The sequence below is a fragment of the Pipistrellus hanaki genome (genome assembly GCF_964339955.1).
Source record: "Pipistrellus hanaki genome assembly, chromosome: 10".
NCBI classification, from domain to species: domain Eukaryota; kingdom Metazoa; phylum Chordata; class Mammalia; order Chiroptera; family Vespertilionidae; genus Pipistrellus; species Pipistrellus hanaki.
This window is the reverse complement of record NC_140512.1, coordinates 71,540,185-71,562,415: the sequence shown is the minus strand read 5'-3', so window position 1 is coordinate 71,562,415 and position 22,231 is coordinate 71,540,185. Positions and strand designations below refer to the sequence as shown.

Sequence of the window (22,231 nt, the reverse complement as noted above, 5' to 3'; positions counted from 1 at the left end):
GGCTGTGAGGTCTGGGCAGGGGGCAGGACCTCGTGGGGTCAGTCGGAAGCTCAGGGTTATGAGACGGGTGACACACCAGTGTGGGTGGGACAGCCCTCCACGCCTGGCATCACAGGACACCTCCTCCACTCTGTGCGCCTTGACGCTGGCCGCCAGCGGGCACTGGGAAGAGTGGGTCTGGGCGCGGGGCAGGGATGCCTGCGGCCTCTCTCAGGAGCAGCCAGGGCTCAGCAAGGGCTGTGCCCTCCCCTTGGCATTGCCAGGAAGGCTCATTGGAACGAAGGAGCAGCTCTGAGGAGCAACAAGCCCCCACGGCTGGGGAGGCTCCGCCTCGCGGGCTGGTTCACCCACTCCCCCTCGAGTGCCCTGCTCCCCACAGCTTCCCAACTCAGTGCCACAGGCAGGTCCCAGGCCTGAGAGCTCTCCACTGTGCACTCCCATCACCCTGACATGGAAGCGAGGGGCTGGGCTGCAGAACCATGGACAGCGGCCATGGCATGGGCGCCAGGGAGCACTCAGCCCTCACTCACCCTGGCCATCCTGCCCTGGGGTGGAAGGGGAGCGAGGGCCTAGGCTCTGGGCCAGCTGGAGGGTCGCCAGCTGAGACGGTGCCTGGACCCCTCCATGCATGACATTTCTGTCCATCACTCTGGGCTGAGCACCCAGGAGGGGTGTCGGGTGCCTCCGCTGACCATGACAGAGGGCTCTGGACAGCGTCCATCTGCGAGGCCCCACCCAGGTCACCGTGAACAGTGGAGGGCCTAGGCACCTTTGGGAATGAGGGCTGAGTCAGAACGGAGGCATCAGGGCGACAGGAAAGGGACCCCAGGGTGCCAGGTACTGAGAAGGGTCCTTGAGGTGTGGTCAGGAGGCTCCGGAGGGTAAGACAGGCCCAGAGCTTACGGCTCCTGGGGCACTGCCTTCAGTATGTCTCCGATCACAGCTCTTCCCACACTGAACACTCAGAGGCCAGGCTTGGGGCACACGCTGGCTCCAGAGGACACACTAGATGGTCTCTGCCCAGAGATGTTTGTGAAATAAATGCGCTGGGGCAGGACCAGCAGCCAGGCTGCCTTGGTGTCCCCAGCAGCCAGGACATAATGGGGTTGTGTCCCTGACCGGGGGCTGGTCAGACGGGCCTCGGACCTGAGGTTGGTGTGTGTGCTAGTCTGGCTTTGCCGATTTCAACCCTTGGACGTGAGCACTCGAGTGAGGCAAGCCTCAGTTTCCCCATCTGTAACGCCAGGGCTGGGCAGATGTCCCAACTTTCCCCTAAAATTCTCAACTTCAACGGTGCGTGCAGAGATGACATCAAACGAGCTGTTGTTTGTTTGTTTGCTTGTTTGCTCGTTTGATGAGTCAGAAGCACGGAGGGCTCTGCCTGCGTGGCCGGGGCGAGGCCGAGTCCCAGACCGCATCCCCCCCCTCCCTGGCCACCCTCTGAGCGCTCCGTGTGTGTTTTGACTTTTCGTCTTTGCTCCCTGAACGATGATTTATCTGGCTTTCAGATTAGAAGGCTGAAAGGCCTAAGTGTGTGTGTGGCTTCTGGGGTTGTTTCAATTTATAAATATTTTAATAGGACTTTTATTCCTTCATAACAAATACCTTAGAAACCTTTGTACCAGGAACAGTTTCCTTGTTGTTGTTTTTAACAAAGCCCATCTCAAGAGAGAGAAGAAAAGGGTTCAAGAAAATCGTCACCATTTTAAAAGTCCCTAAAGAGCATGTGAGGGTCACACCTGGCTTACACCTGTCACTAATGCTCTGGTGACCATCGTCCATCTTTCTTCCAGCGCTCTGCCCACCAACACCCACAGGACCGTCAGCGACATGGGCCTTCGTGTCAGGAGGCATCGTAGGGCTGTGTCACTGAGGACATGGGATGTACTGGGCACTTCAGTCTCCAGCTGGAGAAGCCCAAAGGCCGTGTGAGACAACAGAAGAGCCCGAACCTAACAGTGGAGCCCCAGCACCCCCGAGGGGACACTGCCCAGCTCCACGGCCACGGGGGCCCTGGAGGCCGCGGGAAGTGGGCAGGGCCGCTCGGGGGCTGAGGTCCTCCCTGCAGGATTGACCACAGGGATAAGGGTCCAGGTGCGAATGCTCTGTGGCTAGATTCTCGCACTTCACCTCTGACCCACGTCCAGCTCTCCCCCTCCCTCCTTCCTCTCTGAGAACCTTCCAGGAGAGTGGCTGTGATACCCCAGACGGGGTCCCCGGCCCCGACACGCAGGGGTCTGCCTTTCTGGAGACACGTGTCTGAGCAGCAGGGCTCGGAGCAGAGCTGGGATCACGCGGAAGGCGCCTCGGGGGAAGGCGGCTGGCCTGGAATACCTATGGGCCTTCTCCGGCCTGCGCACCGCTGATCTGACGGTGCTGGGAGCCAAAGGATGACAGCAGGGTTGAACGCCTGCCCAAAAGCAATTACTGATTGGAATTGATTATTTCTACAAAGAAAGGTGACCGATGGATTAGTTGTCACATTACAGGGGATCTGGGCAGAACATCTGTGCTTGTTAAAGGGACACAGCTACCTGACATAGATGGGGCGGCGGCCACAGCACCGAGGGTGCTCCCCGAACATCTGTGCTTGTTAAAGGGACACAGCTACCTGACATAGATGGGGCGGCGGCCACAGCACCGAGGGTGCTCCCCGCTCCCCGGAGCCTGAAGGAACGGGCTGGGCTGCTGGGCCGGGGCTCCCTTCCCTCCAGGCTGCTGCACCGAGCGAGGCAGGGCGTTCAGAGCAGCGCGAGCCGCGGCCGCTCCGGCGTCTAACACGGATTATAAAACGCAGACCTCGCTTAGACACACAGCGAAGTAATGGGAAATGATATGTGACTAAATAGCTGAGATCTGTGGCCCTGCCTTATTCGATTTGCCTAATTACACCTTTTACTGCCTCCTTTATGGAGTCATTGCCCAAGGTGCCTGTCTCCTTTATACCCACGCCTTCATTAACAGCCGGATCAAAGTGCCACGTGAGCATGTTGGCATGCAGCTTCACAACCGCTTCCACGCCACTGCCCCGTGCACCTGGGGAGGGTGGCTCTGCCCGCCTTCTGGTGGCGGCATTTTGAGAACCAGCCCTCCCACCCCAGCCCTCCTTCACCTACAGTGCTCGAGGAGACGGGTACTAGGAAGTACATCGGGACGGCGAGAAGGAGCACACGAAGGAGCACACAGACACGATGCCAGTGCAGCCCGCGAGGGAGACGCGCAGGGAAACCAGGCAGCTCGCACTTAGGGACCTGCCGGCCTGGCCCGGGCACCCCTCGGTGTCCATGGCAGGAGGGTGGAGGGATGAGCTTGAGGGGCAGCTTTGTGTGGGCACCACTCAGAGGGCAGGTCCAGCTGCTGGGCTGCTGGGCTGTGCATTCTGGGTAGCCATCCTCACATCCTCACTCCAAAAGCCAAGAGGAGGCATGGAGGTGGCGCTCACGCACACCTTTGGGTATGTCTGCACATTCCTCCGCCCCCACCTCTCCGTGCTCCCCACCTCCACCCCCACTGCCCATGGTGGAAGCAAATGCCTCGGAGCTCTGCCAAGGAAGATACCAGTTCGATGTCTCTTCTCCGAGGACAGCATGGAAGGGCCCTGTTGCTCCAGCTCCCTTGGTAAATAGAACAGGTCAGGAGTGGTCCCGGCCCTGGTGCACATGTAGACGGCACCTCCCTGGCCAACATGCTAGACAAGAGAACGCCTCCAGTAGTCTGTGGCCCTGCACGGAAGTTCAGATCTTTCTAGAAAATGCAGCCCTGAGGGACTTGGGAATCTGGTGCACCCTGTCATCCTGCCACCAAGGGAGAGGGCAGAGGGGTGCCAGGCGGCCTGGGCAGGAGGAGCCCCAGGCGCTGGCCTGCATGGAGCTGCGGCCACGCCGGACAGACGGATGAACCTGATTCGCTCTGCTCCTGCCTGTCAGCATCGCATCTCCTTTTTCATTAAGAGACCATCTGGGCAGAAATGTCCAAATGACTAAGTGCCTGCTGGCTGCCAAGGGGTCACAGTCGCCCCCTCCCAGTGGCAGAAAGAGCCGGACCAGGCAGGGCTCCCCAGCGGGAGGAAGCAGGTGACAGGGCCTGAGTCCTCCCAGCTGGACCGACTTCGGGCCCAGGAGACCTGAGTCCCCTCCAGAGTCCCCATGGCAGGCCCTCTGAGCAGTCCGCCAGCCCTGCTTCCCTGCTCCGGCTCTGTCCTCACACCCAAGGCCTGACCTTCCTGTCACACACACTTACTCATGCACACTCATGCATGTAAACATACATGCACACACAATCACACGTGCACTCGTACCAACATGCAGTCACACACATACACATACATATTGATACATTTGCATTCATACACATACATATACATATTGATACACTTGCATTCATACACATACATATGCATAGTCACTTATACATATACAAACACAGTCACACACACATCCATATGCACATACATACACTCTCACACACATACATACACACTAGCACACATTAATGCACATGCACACACACCTCACTTTGTCCCCCATGCCTGATCTTTAGAAAGAATCAGAAAGTCACTCCTGAGCAGGCCCTCCCCCCTCCCCGTGGGAAGCTCTGTGGGCTCCTCACCAGGTCCTCCTGGGCAAAGGGCATGCCAGGCAGACGGGGTGCCCAAGGGCAGGGACATCCCCACGCCCTAGTGCTGTGGGCTCACAGGATCCTCAGGCGACAAGATTGTGGGGAGGGCAGCCAGGCGCTGCTGGGGTCCCCAAGTGGCCCGATGCAATGAGGGCAACTGTGCTGCTGCCCTGGGCACCTGTGGTCCCTGGGCCCGGGCAGCTGTGAGACGGGAAGGGCACACGGAGCTGGGAGCAGAGCGCTAGGTCTGTCCTCACTGCCCGGGTGTGTGCCACTCCCACAGCGCATCCTGACCCACTCACGTGAGCCACGGTCCCTTGGGCCTGGATGGGGGCACACCCACGGGGCCTGAGGCCGAGCTCACGCTGGGCTGGTCCGAGCTCGGGCACCTGCAGCGAGGAAGCCTGTGCACTCGGCCGGCGGCACACCTGCGCCCAACCCGCCTGCTCGCCCACGCATGGAGCAGACACGCGCCTCCTGTGTGGCGCACCCCTCGCCAGGTCACCATGGCAGCGCCTGTTCCAAGGTAAAACGGGAGGTGAAGGCTGGGGCTGCACGTGATCCCCGGCGACAAGGAGAAAGGTCAGCTGGAAGGGACGGGTCCTGGGGACAAGCACCCCCGGGGCCACGGCACTTGGGTGGGTGAGGGAGGCCTCAGCTGTCCCCTGTCCCAGTCACTGAGCCTGGAGGTGCCAGGTCCTTCCCCCCCCTCGTGGCACAGTGTTTGGCGGGCACCACCTCCTGTCCCTGGCAGTGCCCCTCTGCGCTCTGCTCTGCTGAGAAGCGCTGCCACCAGGCTCAGCCCCATGGAAACCTTCCCGGGCAGAGGTCTGTGTGTCTGGCGGACGCAGTGGCCCTGAGGGAAGCTCGCACCCCAGGCCACATCCCTGCACAACCCTGGCTGCGGCCACGGGGGCACAGGTATTCAATGTGCGGAAAGGAGACAGAATCAGGAAGAAATGGCAAGCCGTGACGGTGGGAAAGAGGCTGAGGGGAAGGCTCCCGGGAAGAGGTCCCGAGGGCAGCCGTGAGGAAGGGGACGCAGCCCCAGGGACAGAGCAGAGGCCGAGAGTGTGGCCCGGCTGAGGCAGGAGCCCAGCCCCGCCACAGAGCCAGCCACACCCACCCCGGAGGGGCCAGAGGGGCCACAGAAGTGGGCGAGGGGTGGGCAGGCGGCCCAAGTGGGCTAACCCCGCTCCCAGGAACCTGCCCGCCTGCTCGCAGTTCCAGCCTCTGCCTGACCAGAGGCAGAGAAAGGAGGCCATCTAGTGGTGGGGGCCGGGCGGGCGCAGAGGCGCCTCCTGGGGGTGGGGGCAGAAGACAGCAGCCACCTCCGGGTGCGGGGACGGAGGATGGGTGGAGGGATGCAGATTGGCCCTGGAAATGGGCAGAGCCCAGGCAAATGAGAAGCAAAGCGGGGAGGGGGGACCTGGGATCAGGCAGAGGTGGGGTTCAGAGCCTCTGACCCGTGGGGCGGGGCTGAAGTGTCTGAGGGGAAGACAAAGGAGGGAACCCTCGGTGTCTGGGGTCAGAGAAGTGGGGGGAGGAAGGGCAGGGGCTCCCCTTCTCAGTGGCCTGGCTGGTGCCCTGTTGCTAAGACAGTAAATACAAACTGTAGTGGAGTCTGTCCAGATCCCCCCCCCATCCCACAGGGAAGACCCTGGGAAATGGGGGTCAGTGCAGCCTGAGGGGCACCGCTGCTTCTTCAGTGAGGCGGCCAGTGCCAGGCCAGGAGAGCGAGGGCCATCTGAGGCCTCTGCTGGTGGGGGACCCCGTGCCCTGGGGCGCAGACCACCCCGCTGTGCGCACCAGTGGTGACATGGGGTCCCTGATTTGGGGCTGCAGGGTCACACCCCAGTGCTGCACCCCTTTGCTTGTGCCTGGGTTTGTAAGGGAGGGTGTGAGAGCAAAAAAAAAAGAGGGGGATTGGGAAGGGACTGGGGAGGGAAAGGCTGGAGTCCCCCAGGCCCAGGGGCTTCTGAAGCCCCACCCAGCCCCGCCCCACCCAGTGGTGTTGCATCCATGTGAGCTGCTGCACGGTGACACCCCAAGCAGGCTGACTCTCCAGCATCCAGGACCCGGTGTCCTTCCCACTGGGCTGTGCGGCCAGGATGCTGGGTCACACCCTCCACCTGGCAGACCTGGCAAAGGGGGTCTCCACCTGGCAGGCCTGGCAAAGGGGGCTGCTTGCCCACCTGGCTGGGGGCTGGGGTCAACCTGGGGAAGGCCCTGCTGGTGCTCAGTTCTTATTGGGCCCCTCTGGCCTCCCACCAGAAGGCCATCTGAGGGGGCCCGCATGGACGCTGGAAGGGCCCATGGTGTTGAGGGCCCAGCCTTCAGACCTGCCTCTCCCGCTGCTCCTTCCAGGGAGGCTCGGCCTCCAGCGAAGTGCAGGGCCTGGCCGCAGGGCCGGCCCCGGCCCCAGCCCTCTCCCTGGCTCACTCCGAGCAGCTCTGGCGGGAGTGGTGTTGGAGGCTCAGAGGACAGTCCTGTGAAAGGGGGGTTCTGCTTTTATTTTTCTGCTTTAAACAGGACTTCATTTTCTAAAAGAAAATGGTAAAAAAAAAAAAAAAAAAAAAAAAAAAAAAAAAATAGCCAGTGTTGCAGGCACTCTGCAGCCAGAGCACTGCTCCCTGGGCCCGCCCCGCCTCGGGCTGCAGCCCCCCGCACGGGCCTGCAGGCTCAGGCACAGCCACTGGGCACAACGTGGAAGGAGCCGGAATCCCACATCCAGCTCATCCCTGGCCTGCACTTTGCTCGGATCGATAGCTTGTGGGGGTGGTGTGTGCAGTCTACCCACTCACGCTGCCCCCAGCACAATGGGCCTCCGCCCACCTCACAGCTCCGCTGTGCCCCCTCCTCCAGGCTGGGTGCAGTGCCCACACCACTCGGCCCAGCCAGCAGGCGATCTCAGATCACCAGTCCCAGCCCCGCGCACTCCTACATCCATGCTCAGAGGGTTAAAAACAATGCGTTAATGCAAACACAGAAGGAACCGCGTTTTCCAGTCTCCAGGGGCTCTGACCGCCTGCATACAGCAGTGCTTCCGTGGTGGCCGGTGAGGACGACCCTCCATCGAGGATGTGGAAGATTCAGGAAAATGCAGACCCTGTGTCTTTAAAATGCTGTCAGAGCTGGACTGCATAATAAAGTCTCAGAAAATATTTAAATCAGCTCTGGGCAGCTCTACCCTCAGACACTGGAGAGAATACTTGTTTGATGATTGAGGCTGGGAGGGGGGTCCAGGCCGTCCTTTAAAAACTTAAGTTGGTTTTAACTGAAGCACCTACCATTCCGGGGAAGGGAGGGGGAACAGGGAGACACGCACAAAGCAGGGGGTAACTGGTGTCACCCTGGGCGCGGGCAGCGTCCCTCACACCCACCCTCGTCTTAGCAAAGGTGTTGTTCTTCTCCTTTTAACTCAGAGCCTTCAGGTGAAAATAAAGCAACAGCAGCACAGAAAAAAAATCTAGTCTTTTTTAGGGTTAACATCAGAAGCGAAGCTGTGCTGCTTTGGCCAATCAGATGCGCCCCTGCCAGCTATAATATAGTACTGAAGACAGCCTCTCGCACAGCTCTCCAGGCTTGCTACCATTTAAAATCAGACTCTTTTTGTCTTTTGATTGCTGTCTCCCGCCCCAACTCAGATGTGCTCCGTTATCAGCGACCAGCAGCCCGCCGCTCCAGCCCCCGTCTGGGTGGGGATCGGCAGAGAGTCCCCGGCGCTGGTGGCGGGCAGGGTGCTATAGGGAGAGAAAGAGCGAGGCAGAGAGCAGCGGGAGCCAGCGGCGAGCCCGGAGGAAGGGAGGGCGCACGGCACACACTCGCGCACTCGCGCACAGACCTGCACGGGGACGGCGTGGAAGTCACCGGCTCCATGGACGAGATGCTGCTGCTGGCGAGATGTCTACTGGTCCTGCTCGTCTCCTCGCTGCTGCTGTGCTCCGGGCTGGCGTGCGGACCGGGCAGGGGGTTCGGGAAGAGGCGGCACCCCAAAAAGCTGACCCCTTTAGCCTACAAGCAGTTCATCCCCAACGTGGCCGAGAAGACCCTGGGGGCCAGTGGAAGATACGAAGGGAAGATCTCGCGAAACTCGGAGCGGTTCAAGGAGCTCACCCCCAATTACAACCCCGACATAATATTTAAGGACGAGGAGAACACGGGAGCCGACCGGCTGATGACTCAGGTAGAAGCCAGGCCGGGCGGGCAGTGTCGCTGACGGGGGGCTCTGTGGGACCAGGCCGTCGGCGGCCGTGTGTTTGCTCTGGGGCGGAGGGAAAGGCGATCTCCCCCTGGCCTTCCCCACCCACCTGTCCACCTGCCATCCCTTCCTCTTCCTGGAGGGAAAGCAGGTGAAGGGTGCAGCTGAAAACTTTGGGGTGGGGGGGGGGGGCGGCGGTGGGGAGCGGTCCCCGGGTGGCCCTGATTTGATTCTCTGGCTGGGATGGCCTTCCCATCCTGCCGCAACTCTGGCGGTGACTTGGGGAGTCCTTCCCTTTGGGGTGTCTGCCCTTTCCAAGTTTGGAGTGGAAATGCGGGAAGGGGCAGAAATCCCCCATAGCCACGGACTGCCTCCAGCTCACCGCACAAACGTGGCCTCAGCATCTCAGAGCGCCTTCCCTCCTCCTCTGTCTTTCCACCACTTCCCGGCGCTGCCCCTCGGGCGGCCAGAGACGGCGGAGCCAAGGCCGGGCTGGGGGCCTGGGTGGTCCCGGCGCCCCCAGCTCCCCTGCGACTCCTGCGCGGCGGTGCCGGCAGCGTGCATGTATCCATGTATCTTTAAGGATGTGCGTTCCTGCTCCTGGCCAGTACCTGAGGGGAGGGACTTAGAACTTATTGGCACCGCATCAGGCCGGTTTGCAACCCATTCGCCCTGGGACTCTCCAGGGGCTGGAGAAAGGAACCAGCGAACCCGCGTCCTCTCTCCCTCCGCCGCCGAGACTCCGCGCCAGCGCCCGCCCGCCGGGGTGGGCTGTCTGAAACTCCGAGCACGTAGGACTGAAGCTAGAAATGGATTTCCTGGCAAATATAGGTCAACATCCTTTTTATTGCCCTATTAAAATAGTCAAGTCCTACCTTTAGGGCTAGGAGCGCACAGCAGCTGACTGAGCGGCGCGGAAGGGGCCGAGTGCGGGAGGGGGGCGGCGGGACGGAGCCCCGGGGCCGTGCTCCCGCCCGAGGCGGCCCCTCTGGGAGCCCGGGGCTCCGGGCGGCCGAAGCCTGGGCGGAGGGAGCTGAGGAGAAGGTCCCTCTCCGCCCCCCACCCCGCGCTCCCCTCTGCTCCGACCGCCCTAAACCTGCGCCGCGGGTGCGGCCGCGCGCGCCGGCCCCGGGAACTCCACGCAGCCCCCGGGCGCCCGCCTGTGAGCGGCGGGGAGTTCTCCGGTCCGTCCCGACCCGACCCCGTCACCCCGCTCCCTTGGAGGGAGGGGACGGCGCGGGGTCCCCGGGCCGCGGGAGGGGAGCGGCCGGGCAGGCGCACACCCGGCAGACGCACTCGGCTCCACTTACTGCGGGCGATCGATCCCGCGGCTCGAGTTTCCGCGCACCGGGCGCTGCGGCCCCCGCGCCCTGCCCGCGGCCTCCGCTAGAAGCAGGCCCGACGGCCGGGTCCCCGCGCGGGCGGAAGGCAGGTGCGGGGCTCCGCCGCCTCCGGGGACCCGCGCCCCGCCACTCTGGCCGCTGCGTGCGCGGGCAGCATTTGAACTTCTGACCTTCTGTCAACTTCCCTCAGACGGAGAAACAAAAACAAATACTTTTTCCTTGGGCAGTGGCTTTTCCCGTTCCCTGCACAAAAGGACGGGGGAGGGGCAGCCACCACCACGCTGGGTGGGGAGAGCCAGGCCCGAACGGCAGCATGGACACCATAAATGTCCCCCAAAAGTCGTGGGTGTCTGGGGAGCGGCCTGGAAGGTGCCCTTGGCTTATCCCTTCCCGCCCTACCTTTTGCTCTGATCCCACGGGTGGGAGGGCGGGGCAGGTGGAAGGCGGCAGGCGTGGGTGGTGAGGGGCCAGGCTGGGTGAGGGGGTGACACAGCCGCCCCCCAGGCCGGCGGAGGCTGGGGCTCTCCTGGGGCACCGCGCACGGGGCCCTCACTCCACATAACCCCCTGGGCTCCGCTCAGGTGCGCCCTCCTCCCTCCCCGCGCTCCGTGCGTCTGTCTCCACTGTGCCTGCCGCCCGAGCCCCTCAACCGTGGCGAGATCGTCCCCAGTGGAACTCGGAGAGCATTCTGGACGCATGAGCTCCTGGTTAATATTAACTCGGCGGGGGGAGCGCAGACAGAGCCGCGTCCCCGCGGCCCGGGTGCCAGGCGGGTGCCGGCCGGGCTCTGAGGGGCAGGGCCCCGCGAGGGCCCTGGCTGAGGCCGCGGGGGCACAGGCCTGAGACGCGGGTTGAGCAGGTTTCTGGGTGCGTGGCGGCCCGGGGCCCCGCGCGCCCGCGTGGCTGCGGAGGGTTTTCCCGGTTGGAGGGGAGGCTGGCTGCCCCGAGCGGAGCCGGAGGAGCGGGAGGTGTGTGCCCGGCGGAGGGGGCTCTTTTGAAGTTGGCGCGCCCCTCCCCCGCCGGGAGCCCGCAGGCCGCCGCCGGGCCGGTCCGCTCCCGCGCGGGCGCGGCGGCGGCGCAGACGGAGGAGGCGGCGGGAGCTCAGGCGGGGGAGCCGCTGGGCCTCGGCGGCACAAAGCGGCCGGCGGCCCCGCTGGGCTTCACGGTGGCTGCACAGGAGCCGCGCTTGATTCGCGGCACACGACCCAGTGAATTGATGGCCGTCCTGGGCTCCGGCTCTGCCGCCGCCGCGCCGGGGAGGAGGGGCGCGGGAGCGGATCGGGCCTTCCTGAGCCTGCGTCCTCGCCCGCGTCCTTCGCCTCTGATCCACGCGGCGCAGCTCCGGACGCCAGGGTGGCCCGTGTCCGGCCTCCCCTCCCGCCGCGGCCGGGCACCTCGGCCCCCGCGCCGGGAGAGCGGGGCGGGCGGGTGAGGCCGGGCCGGGCGTGCGCGTGTGCGTGCGGGCCGTGTGCGCCTGCGCCGCCGCCCCGCAGCCCGGCGCTAACTGACCCCAGTTTGCGGATTGATTTTCATGTAAAACGCGTTCAATCCTCAAGATGACCTCACTCAAACTCTGTCCTCCTGGGGTTGTTTTTGTTTTTGTTTTTGTTTTTTAAGAAAACGGCTGTCAGGCCCAGAAACCTGCAAGCGCTGACCTGCCACCAGGGCCGCCCTCCCCCATCTGTTGTATGTTTAACTCTACAACCGTATTACTGCGTTTTATTGCTGCCAAATACACAGGGCTTTTCCTGTTGCGCAATCTATCATATCCCGGTCTGCAGGGCGCCCCTCCCCCCGCCGAGGAAATGAGCCTCTCCCGGCTCTGGGGGCCCGGGGCCCGCCCGCCCGCCCGCAGCAGGCAGCCCTGCCCTCTGCAGACCCGGCCGGACACTGCCGCGCGCCCCTGGGAGCCGGCCTCTCGGGATCCGCCAGGCTGTGTCCTTGTCCTTCCCAATCCCGCACCCGCAGCAGGGCGCCGCCAGCGAGTCCCCGCCACACACACACACACACACACACACACACACACACGCACTGGATTCGGCGGTTACTGCTTCCTCCTCTGGGACCCCGCACATGCGGGATGTGGGAGACTTCCGCTCCCGCACCCTGCCCCCGCCTGCCGCTTTCCCCACTCCCCAGGCAGCTTCCTCGCGAGGTGGCTGGGGGTGGGGAGGCGAAGGCCGGGTTGGGGGAAGAGTCCCCAAGGCGCAGGGCTCCCTGGCCTCAGGCATTTCTGACTCCCCATCCCCCACCTTCCGCCCCACGCCCTCTCCCTCCCCACCGCCTCCCTCCACCTCTGAAGTTTGCTCTTCAAACTTGCCGGACACCATTCTGCGCCAGAGCCAAGAAAACAAGAGGGGGAAGGGAGCAGGTTAAGGAAAACAAGAGGCAGGCAGACCTCAGCCGCCGGGAGAGAGTCCGGCCGAGGAATGCGGCTTCCAGATAAAGACTGTTTGTCGTCCGGCCCAGCCCGGCCGCATTGAAAATTATAACTCACTGGGCCTTTCACTGCTGGCTCTCGCCCACCCTCCCTCTGCTATCAGCGCCCCCCTCCCTCCACCTTTGGCTTCATTCTCACCTCAGATAGGCCTAGGGCGGGAGGGAGGGTCCAAAGATAAGGCGAGGCTTTGGGCTCTTGAAGAAGTCGGGTGTTTTGCTTGGTTTCTGCAAAATTGCACCTTGGGCCTCCCTCTGGCCTCCGGGTGAGGGAGTGTGCCTCCCGGGGAGGAGGACGGAGCCCCTCACAGGTGCAGAGAAACGGGCCACAGCCAGGGTGGCAGTGGGTGGGGGACACCTTGGGGAAGGCGCAAGGCATGGCCAAGGGTACCCCGTGGGTCCCGCAGCCTTTGTCTGCATCACAGTTCCCTCTTCCCCCAAAGTCACTCTCCCCAGGCGGGGGCAGGAGCTCTGCTCCTTCAGGGTTTGGAGATGGCCCTCAGCTCATCTCTAAAGGAAGCTGCTCCTGCAGACACCCCTTCCCAGCCCGGTGCCCTCTTCCGGGCTGATGGCGCCCCCTCCAGGGCTCAGGGCTGGCACCACCCTGGCCGCAGGGACCGCTGAGCAGCGGGGAGGTGGGTGTGGGCTGGTGCTGATGTCCTCGCCGCCTTCTCTCTGCAGAGGTGTAAGGACAAGCTAAACGCCTTGGCCATCTCGGTGATGAACCAGTGGCCAGGAGTGAAGCTCCGGGTGACGGAGGGCTGGGACGAGGACGGCCACCACTCTGAGGAGTCGCTGCACTACGAGGGCCGCGCCGTGGACATCACCACGTCAGACCGGGACCGCAGCAAGTACGGCATGCTGGCGCGCCTGGCCGTGGAGGCCGGCTTCGACTGGGTGTACTACGAGTCCAAAGCACACATCCACTGCTCTGTGAAAGCAGGTGAGTGACCCCTGCCCGCACCCCATCCCTGCCACTGCACCCCTCCCCAGCTCCACATCCACCAAGGGTGTCCCCTGGTGCCCTGCTGCCTGACTCAAGGCAAAGCAACAGAAACGGGGGGGGGGGGCTAGAGGACCAGGGAGGGCATGTGCTTCTGCGGGGGGGGGGTGCTCTGTGAGGCTCGACCCCAGCCGGCATCGCCCCCCCTCCCGTTTACGGCTGCAAAGGCCCGAGGTCCGTTGAACACTGACGCAGGGGGCATGAGTCTCCTGAGTCACCCCACCCGCTCCCGGAGCCCCCACAGGAAGTGGCGGAGACAGGGGAGAAAGATGGGGGACACTCTCCTGATGGGAGGCTGCAGCCTGCTGGTTAGCCAGGTCTGGCTTCATCCTCCTCTCCTTTAGGGCTTAAGAGTCACCGCCCCCCCCCCAACAGGAGCTTAAGTCCAGGGTGCAGGCCCCTGTGCTCTCCCCTCCCGGGAGCGCCTGGGGATTCCAAACTAGCTCAGCTCACTGGCACAGCCCGTGGGGAGAGGCCTGGTGGGAGTGATAAACCCAGCAGCCACCACTTCCCACATCTGGACGCGCAAGCCCAGAAGCCACCCGGCTGGTTAGCAGCAGCTCGGCTGCCAGGCCACGGCAGTGCTGGAAAGGCGGCTGCGGCCGGCCTGCTGGGAGCGCTTCCCTCCCGGGCCTGCCATGCCCCACGCAGTCGCAGGAAGGCTTTAAGCCCACAGCCCAATGCCCCAACTTGGCGGCTGTTTGGCCCAAGTCCCTCTAGCCCGCGTGGGCATTTAGCAGGGCAGTTCACACCGCATTCCCCAGGAGCCCGTCTGTGCCCTGCGCGGTGTTGAGCAGCAGATGTGAGTGGAGAGTTAGTAGGTAAGGAAGACGTGGCTCTTTTCCCACCAGAGGAAAGGAGTGTCAGGGGCGCTGGGAGAGGTCTCCGGGCTCCTCGGGGAACCTTCTCTGGGTCTTCCCTACGCCGCTCCCCTGACCCCTCCCGCCCCCGCAGTCAACCCGCACCCTTCCCTGGCCCTGGAGGCTGCACCCTTCCTGGGGCCACCCTTGTCCCGGGTCCCCGGCGGGGCGGTCCCCGGAGGCGGCCTCGGAAATGAGCAGCAGCCATGCGGCCGGCGGACCGCAGAGCCGCTCATTGGCATTCGGCGCACAGGCCGCGGCGTGTCAGGCGGGGCGTGCGACCGGCCGGCCCCGCGCCCGCCGCATTCCGGGCTGCGGCCTCCCACGGCCAGGCCCGCACTTCATGCCGGAGAAACCGATGAGAAGATTAAAAACCCTCGGTAATTCCGGCGGGAAGATTCTTTCTGGCGATCTCTATTTGCGAAAAGCATGATCCCGGAGATTGGAATGCAGAGAAGCCTGGGCCTCCGCGCCCCCCTCCCGGCCCCCCGCGCGCCGCGCCCGGTCATTGTCCTGCGGACACTGAGCCCCGAGCGCGGAGGCTCCTCACGGCGCGTCGTCAAGGGGCCTTGAGAACCGGGCTGCCCGCGGCCGCGGCCCCGCCATTAAAATTCAAATACACAGCTCGAGAGGGGCGAGGGCCGGGCTGTGCAAACAGTGCCTGTGAGGCCGCCCAGAGCCGCGTGTGAACCGCGGGGGGCGCGGGCTGCACCTGAGCAAATAGGGGGGCGGCCGGAGAGGAGACGTGAAGCCCCTCTTCCGAGCGCCCCGGTGCCGCAGCCGCCGCAGGGACCGCGCCGCCCGCACTGGGTTTGTCACACCGGCTGTTTGTCACACCGCTGTCACACCGGCCTGAGCTCTGGAATGTTTGTCCAGTTGCTACAACCACAGCTATTGTCGCCCCCGCCCGTCTCCGGACTCCGAGGGCCGGGGCGGGCGGTGAGGGTCCCCGCGGGGTAGCCGGGGCCGGAGGGGGCGGGAGCGCCTCGGCGCCCGGGGAGCTCAAGGAGGCTTCCTGAGGAATCCAAGTGGAGAGCAAACACCTCCTGCATTCTGGCGGGGCTGGGTGTGTGCTGAGCGGGGTGGGGCGGGAGGAAGGAGGAAGGAAAGGAGTTGGCTAGCCCGCCTTTATCACCGCCAGCCCAGTCCCAAAAGAGCCCTCCGTCCTGTCTGCATCTGAATGTGGCCTTGGCGGCGGGGCTCGGGGAGAGGTTTGCGCGGAACCAGCCTTCCCAGTCTCCCACAGAGCGCGGGCACCTCGCGGGCACCCTCCGCACGCGCCTGGGTCCGGGACTCGCCCTCATCGCTCTCCTCTCCTCCCGCAGAGAACTCGGTGGCGGTCAAGTCCGGCGGCTGCTTCCCGGGCTCGGCCACGGTGCACCTGGAGCAAGGCGGCACCAAGCTGGTGAAGGACCTGCGCCCCGGGGACCGCGTGCTGGCGGCCGACGACCAGGGCCGGCTGCTCTACAGCGACTTCCTCGCCTTCCTGGACCGCGACGACGGCGCCAGGAAGCTGTTCTACGTGATCGAGACGCGGGAGCCGCGCGAGCGCCTGCTGCTCACGGCCGCGCACCTGCTCTTCGTGGCGCCGCCGCACAACGCCTCGGGCGCGGGCCGGCCGCCGGGGGGCGCGCCGGGGCGCCGCGCGCTCTTCGCCAGCCGCGTGCGGCCGGGCCAGCGCGTGTACGTGGTGGCGGGGCGCGGCGGGGGCCGCCGGCTGCTGCCCGCCGCCGTGCACAGCGTGACGCTGCGCGAGGAGGCCACGGGCGCGTACGCGCCGCTCACGGCGCAGGGCACCATCCTCATCAACCGGGTGCTGGCGTCGTGCTACGCCGTCATCGAGGAGCACAGCTGGGCGCACTGGGCCTTCGCGCCCTTCCGCCTGGCGCACGCGCTGCTGGCCGCGCTGGCGCCCGTGCGCGCGCTCCGCGGCGGCGACGGCGGCGGCGGGGGCGGCGGCCGCGAACCCCAGCCCGAGCCCGGGGCGCCCGGGGCCGCGGGCGTCCACTGGTACTCGCAGCTGCTCTACCAAATAGGCACCTGGCTGCTGGACAGCGAGGCCCTGCACCCGCTGGGCATGGCGGTCAAGTCCAGCTGAAGGCCTGCCGCGGGGAGGAGGGCCGGCAGCAGCACCCTGCCGCAGAAGACGCGGAAAAGCAAGCGCACGGAATGAGACGTTAATTATAATAATAAGTAATAACAATAATAATGAAGTAGGACAACCCAAAATAGGCTGTAAGGAAACCAAGACCCGGGAGCTCTGGCGTCGTGTTTAGTTCATATCTATTTTTTGAATCTTTTGGTTATTGTTTTATTTTGATTTTTTTCACCTCTCCTGGCTATTTATTTGTTTGGTATGAATAGATGTTTTAAATAATATGAACCGGACCTTTAAGAGCCTTAACTAGTTTGTTTCTTGGGTAATTTATTATTGTCGTGTGAACTGTTCTCCGGGGAGAGGTGTGCGGCCAAGCGACCTGCGCAGAGTCTATTTTTCTACACGTCCCTCCGCCGACAGCCTGCCCGCTCTCCCGCTCCGCTCCTCAGCCGTGAACTCAGCTGGTGGGGACACAAAGTCTATTTTTATACACAGAATTGTAAATTAGATTTTTGAGAGATCAATACCTAACTGAGTTACATTTCATTTTTGAAATAGTGTAAAATATGAAAATATATTATTTTTAATTTAACTAATTTCCAAGGTCACAGTCATCTCTTCTCATATCCTCGTGGATGCATATTTGCTTTGTCATCACCATCTTGGCCACATTCTTGGAAGTCAAGACTGTTACACACTCACACACACTTTTCTTTCTCTTTCTTTTTCTTTTCTTTCTTTTTTTTTTTTTTTTTTTTTGACAAACTGGAAGATGTTATTTTTCACTTCAAAGAATTTATTAGAAAATGATATTTTTTAAAAGTGCACATAGCAATGAGCCCATGTGGATGGAGCCTGTAGTTTGTACAGAGATAAACAAGGATTTTTTTGCATTAATAAATTGAGAATAACTGCTGTAAATTTACTAAACTGTATTTTTGAATATTTTGTAATAGTTTTATAGAAATAAAGCGTGCCGCGCACAGCCTCGTTAGTATGTCATCCCTGAGGGTCCCTGCCAGCCCCTGTTCCCTGTGGCTTCCTGGGTCCGGCCTGTGTGCAGATGACACACTGAGTGCCGACACACTCCGTGTGGGTTTCGCCCTGGAGAACTCAGCTCCGAGTGGGACCCGCAGCCTAAGCTGGGTGCTGTGCTGGGTACTGCTGGGTACTGTTCAGGGCCTCTGCCAGCCGTGGGCCCAGGTGGCCCAGGCTCCCTGGGACCGTGGGCAGACCTGTTCGCTGGGCTCGCTGGCCCTGTGGGGAGGCCCCTGGCTGCTTCCCAAAGTCCTGGGGCCCTTTGAGGAGGGTCCCGAGCGAGGAGAGGCAGGGGCTGGTCCTGGCTGAACCTCCCTGTGCTCAGGCGGGGGAGTCCAGGGCAGGCCCCTGAGGGGTGCCCTCCCAGCCTTTCCCGACAGACACAGCATGGGCCGCAGGTGCCTCCATCCAGCCTGTCCGCCTGGAGTGGCTGCTGGGCATGGACGTGTGCCCGAGCACAGCTCTCCTTTGGCGGCACCTTGTGGCACGCCCTGGGTCGGGGCATCTGGGGAGGAGGTCCTCGGTGTCTGATGTTCAGCCAGGGGGCTCTGCCCTTTGCCATGACTGAGTCGTGGGCTTTTTGAGGCTACTGCCATGCTTTGTCTTCGAGCCCTAGTACCTAAGCTGGGCTCTGCCAGGGCAGCCCATGTGTGTGGCCTGTCCGCAGGCCGCTCTGCAGAGGCCGGCCTCAGTCCCCAGGCAGGTCTGGAGCAGCCACTCCGGAGGCAGGGCCTGGGTCCCCGGGGCCTCTGTGCCGAGGGTCTGGCATGGTATGGCTTCTCCAGGGGCCCTTGGGTGCGGCGCTGGGGTAAGTGGCCCTGGGGGGTGGGGGGACACTGGAGCTGGCCCATGGTTAGGCCCTCTAAGCAAGGGGCGGAGGGTCCTGGTTTCTCTGGAAAGGTTTTTCTCTGGTCGTCTGAGCTGTTGGCAGGGTCAGAGTTTACCGCCCTGCTGGCATTGGGTGATTTCTGGTGTGTTGGCTGTTTAAGTCGGTACGTTGGTGGAAGTAAACCGGAAGCCGTGGGCTTGCCAGCATCTCTGGCTGCGGTGACCCACCTGAGTGACCAGCGGTGAAGGCAGAGTCCTGGCCTCCAGCTCTGGAGTGCCCACAGCGCCCCCTGCAGGCAGGTGTGCGGCCTGTCTCACTTTCCTGGCCCAGTGCTGTCCCATCCTCAGCATTTCTCCAGCTTTGCATTAAGAACGCTCCTTTTCATGGGCAACTAACTACGGCAGCGCCGGGAGAGAAACCAGACCCAGGGCAGGAGGAACAGCCGCTCCCGCTGCCGGCCGCTCACAGCTCCGCTTCTCCGTCTTTGGGGCTTCAAAGTGCACACGTGTGCCGTGCCTCTCCCCGTCGAACAGCACATCAGCGTGTGCGTGAGGCTGGTGCCCTGCGCTCTGTTGTTTGGGTGATTACAGAGGCTCTCCGCAGAGGCTCTCCGCCCGGTCTGTCCCTCGTGGCCACGCCGGGATCCCGCCTTCTCCGCGGCTGCACTGGATGTGGAAGTCCTCACCTCCCGGCCCCCACGGAGGGCGGCCAGGCTGGGGGCCGGGCAGAGGCACCTCATTCTCCCTGGCGGAGGCCCTTTGCTGTCACACAGCCACATGGGAGATGCCAGGCAGACCTGCCGAGAAGGCCAGTTGGTTGAAAGATTTGGTGGGAAAACAGCAGAGTGCCGGCCTGTGGCAGCTGGGGGTGGCCCTGGCTCTCACTCCCCACCCAGTTCTCTGGTTCTCGTCCCTCCTTCTGGAAGAAGGATTGCTCTAGGGGGTGAGTGATTCCAAATGCCTTCTCAGGAGCGAATCACAGGACACCCGGCGCCCAGCCCTCAGGCCCTCGGCCGGCGGGATGCGGCCGCTGCAGTGCCTGGCTCACACAGCCCAGCACTCACACGGCGTTCACGTTTCTAAACGACTGGGCGTCTGCGGGAGAGGACAGCTCCTGCGGGCGAGAAGCAGTGAGGTGTGAGCTCGGTCGTGGCATGGAGTCCGAGGCGGCTCCGGCTCACAGAGCTGCCCGAGCGATGTCAGACCCTGTCCTGAAAGCACACCCCCGGCCTGGAATGGTGGCCATCTGGGTGGGGTGGGAGTGGGTGTGGAGTGGGATGGGGTGAGGATGGGTGAGTGGGGTGGGAGTGGGTGGAGTGGGGGTGGGGTGGGATGGGGTGAGGATGGGTGAGTGGGGTGGGAGTGGGTGGAGTGGGGGTGGGGTGGGATGGGGTGAGGATGGGTGAGTGGGGTGGGAGTGGGTGGAGTGGGGGTGGGGTGGGATGGGGTGAGGATGGGTGAGTGGGGTGGGAGTGGGTGGAGTGGGGTGGGAGTGGGTGGAGTGGGTGCGGATGGGTGAGTGGGGTGGGAGTGGGTGGAGTGGGGGTGGGGTGGGATGGGGTGAGGGTGGGTGGGGTGGGAGTGGGTGGAGTGGGGGTGGGGTGGGATGGGGTGAGGATGGGTGAGTGGGGTGGGAGTGGGTGGAGTGGGGGTGGGGTGGGATGGGGTGAGGATGGGTGAGTGGGGTGGGAGTGGGTGGAGTGGGGGTGGGGTGGGATGGGGTGAGGATGGGTGGGTGGGGTGGGAGTGGGTGGAGTGGGTGCGGATGGGTGGGTGGGGTGGGAGTGGGTGGAGTGGGGGTGGGGTGGGGACCTATTGCTGTTTCGGAAAGAGCCTGGCGGTGTGAGCATCAGCCCCAACCCAGCCAGGTGGCTCACGGTGACCCTCAGGTCCGGGTGTGGCTGTGGTGCGTGGCTGTTCTCATTCACTTGGTGACATTTGTGGGAGACACAGTCGTTCCTCCCTCGACTGGTCTGGGGTAGTGGGGGCTGAGGGAGCCTTAGCCCGGCTCCCTGCTCCCGACCTCCACAGCCCCACGCCCCAAAGGCCTTCATAGAGCTGCTTCTCTCCTGCGTGCTGCAGGGCCTCCTGGCACGCAGCTTCTGCTCTGTGGTGTCCAGCCTGCCCAGCTCCGGGGTCCACTGAGAATGCAGGCTCCTTCTCTCCCCTCCAGCCCCTCCCAAGGTGCACATGGCAGGAGACGCAGGCACCACCAGGGACTATATGGCCACCACTGCCCCTCCCCAACCCCTCCTGTCCCTGGGCCCTGCCCCTGGCAGTGTAAGTGCCAGGCATGCGAGGCGGCCAGGAATGGAGGGGTGGGCTTGGGGAAATGTAGGGCCCTGGTAGGGCCCCTGCCTCTGCCCCTTTTTCCTCCCCTCTGCACCAAAGCTCCATGCTGGTCAGCATCACCAGCTTGCAGAGAGTGTGCCCTTGGGTGGAGTCCCAGCGACCTCTGGTGGTCGTGGTGGGGAAGCGCAGGCACACCCTGGATGGGGACCTGGGCCAGTGCACAGGGGAAGCCCTGCAGTCAGCTGGGGGCTGATCCACATAAATATCAGCAGTGCCTCCAAGGAAGGGCGGTCCCACAGGCGGCGTGTCGAGACCTGAAGGGTACGGCTAGTGTGGGCAGTGTCGCCCCCTGCGTCCCGCCCGGCACCTAGCCCGGCTCCCTGCGGAGAGGGGTCACTTAATTCTGAGATGCTAGAGTCAAAGAAGAAAACTAAAAGCGGCCGCTCTGGGGAAACTGAGCCTTAGGGGATCGAGGAGATGAGCTCTGAGCGTTGGAACGCTGAGGGTCCCAGGGCGTAGGCCCTGCAGAGGGCAGCCCCTGGGCCCCGAGGCCCCGAGCAGCCCGCCTGTCCCACTCTCCCAGGTCCTGTCATTCCATGTAAACATGCCAGGCACCCCTCCAGGACGCCCGCCAGGCCCGGAGCAGCCCGGTGGCCACACCTGAGCTGCTTATGGGTGGCTTTGTGTTGGCCCTTTAGTCAAAAATGAACTTCTTCAGGTCAGAGACAAAAATGTAAAAGGCTGGGGTCTGCCTGGGTGCCAGGCGGAGGGCACAGCCTCTGCCGTCGGGCAGATTCGCAGGTGGACCCTGACCTCGGCCGGGCACCCACTCGCCACCCCAGCAGGGTGCCCGCTCTCTCAAAGGTCCCAGCTCTCAAGGGCCTGGGAGCTGGGAGCTCCCCTGGCTGGCCTGTGGGCCCCCCACCACACACACACACACACACACTTTCACCAGGACCTCTGGTCCAGTGCGTGTCTGTCTGTGGGCCAGACCGGAGGACCAGGCAGTGACGGTGGCAGCTCTCCCTGAGCGGAATGGGCGGTGTCCTGAGGCTGGTCATACTCTGAGTTGGAGTGGGGTCCGACCACGCCATCAAGGACACCCACGCCATCAAGGACACCACAGCAGAGCCAGCTGGGCGTAACTGCCGTGCCCCAGGGCAGACCACACACAGCACCTCTTAATGCCACGTCTTCTCTGACGATACGAAGGTCGGGGGCAGGGGTGACCCTCAGACAGGCAGGGCCCTGGGGCACTGGAGGGAAGCAGTATGGTGACCGAGGCAAGGGACTGAGTGAGGGGTGCACACCCTGTGGGAGCGGTGGAGGCCTGGAGGAAGGCTGGCTGCTGGTGGTGAGTGTCTGGTTGGGTCACCAGTCTTCGTTGGCACCGAGAGGCCTGTTTTGGGCACCAAGGAAAACCTAAGGGACTCCAGCTCTGCCTGCCAGTCTTCATGCCCAGCGGGAAAGCCACCTTGCTGCCCCTGAGACCAGCAGAGGCTGCCGCCCTCCTCC

The 22,231-nt window shown here is 63.4% G+C and overlaps 1 protein-coding gene and 1 long non-coding RNA gene across 2 annotated transcripts; one reads left to right on the top strand and one right to left on the bottom strand.

Moving 5' to 3' along the window:
• Positions 1 to 8,072: 8,072 nt before the first annotated feature.
• Positions 8,073 to 8,549, bottom strand: LOC311629466. Its single transcript, XR_014796206.1, has 2 exons — positions 8,462 to 8,549; positions 8,073 to 8,360 (listed from the first exon to the last, which is right to left on the bottom strand). It is a non-coding gene; the product is annotated as an uncharacterized lncRNA (long non-coding RNA).
• SHH (sonic hedgehog signaling molecule) lies at positions 8,351 to 17,537 on the top strand. Its single transcript, XM_084897548.1, has 3 exons — positions 8,351 to 8,803; positions 13,279 to 13,540; positions 15,786 to 17,537. Exons 1-3 carry the CDS (start codon positions 8,495 to 8,497, stop codon positions 16,556 to 16,558), a joined length of 1,344 nt encoding a protein of 447 aa, XP_084753674.1. The 5' UTR covers positions 8,351 to 8,494; the 3' UTR covers positions 16,559 to 17,537.
• Positions 17,538 to 22,231: the final 4,694 nt, after the last annotated feature.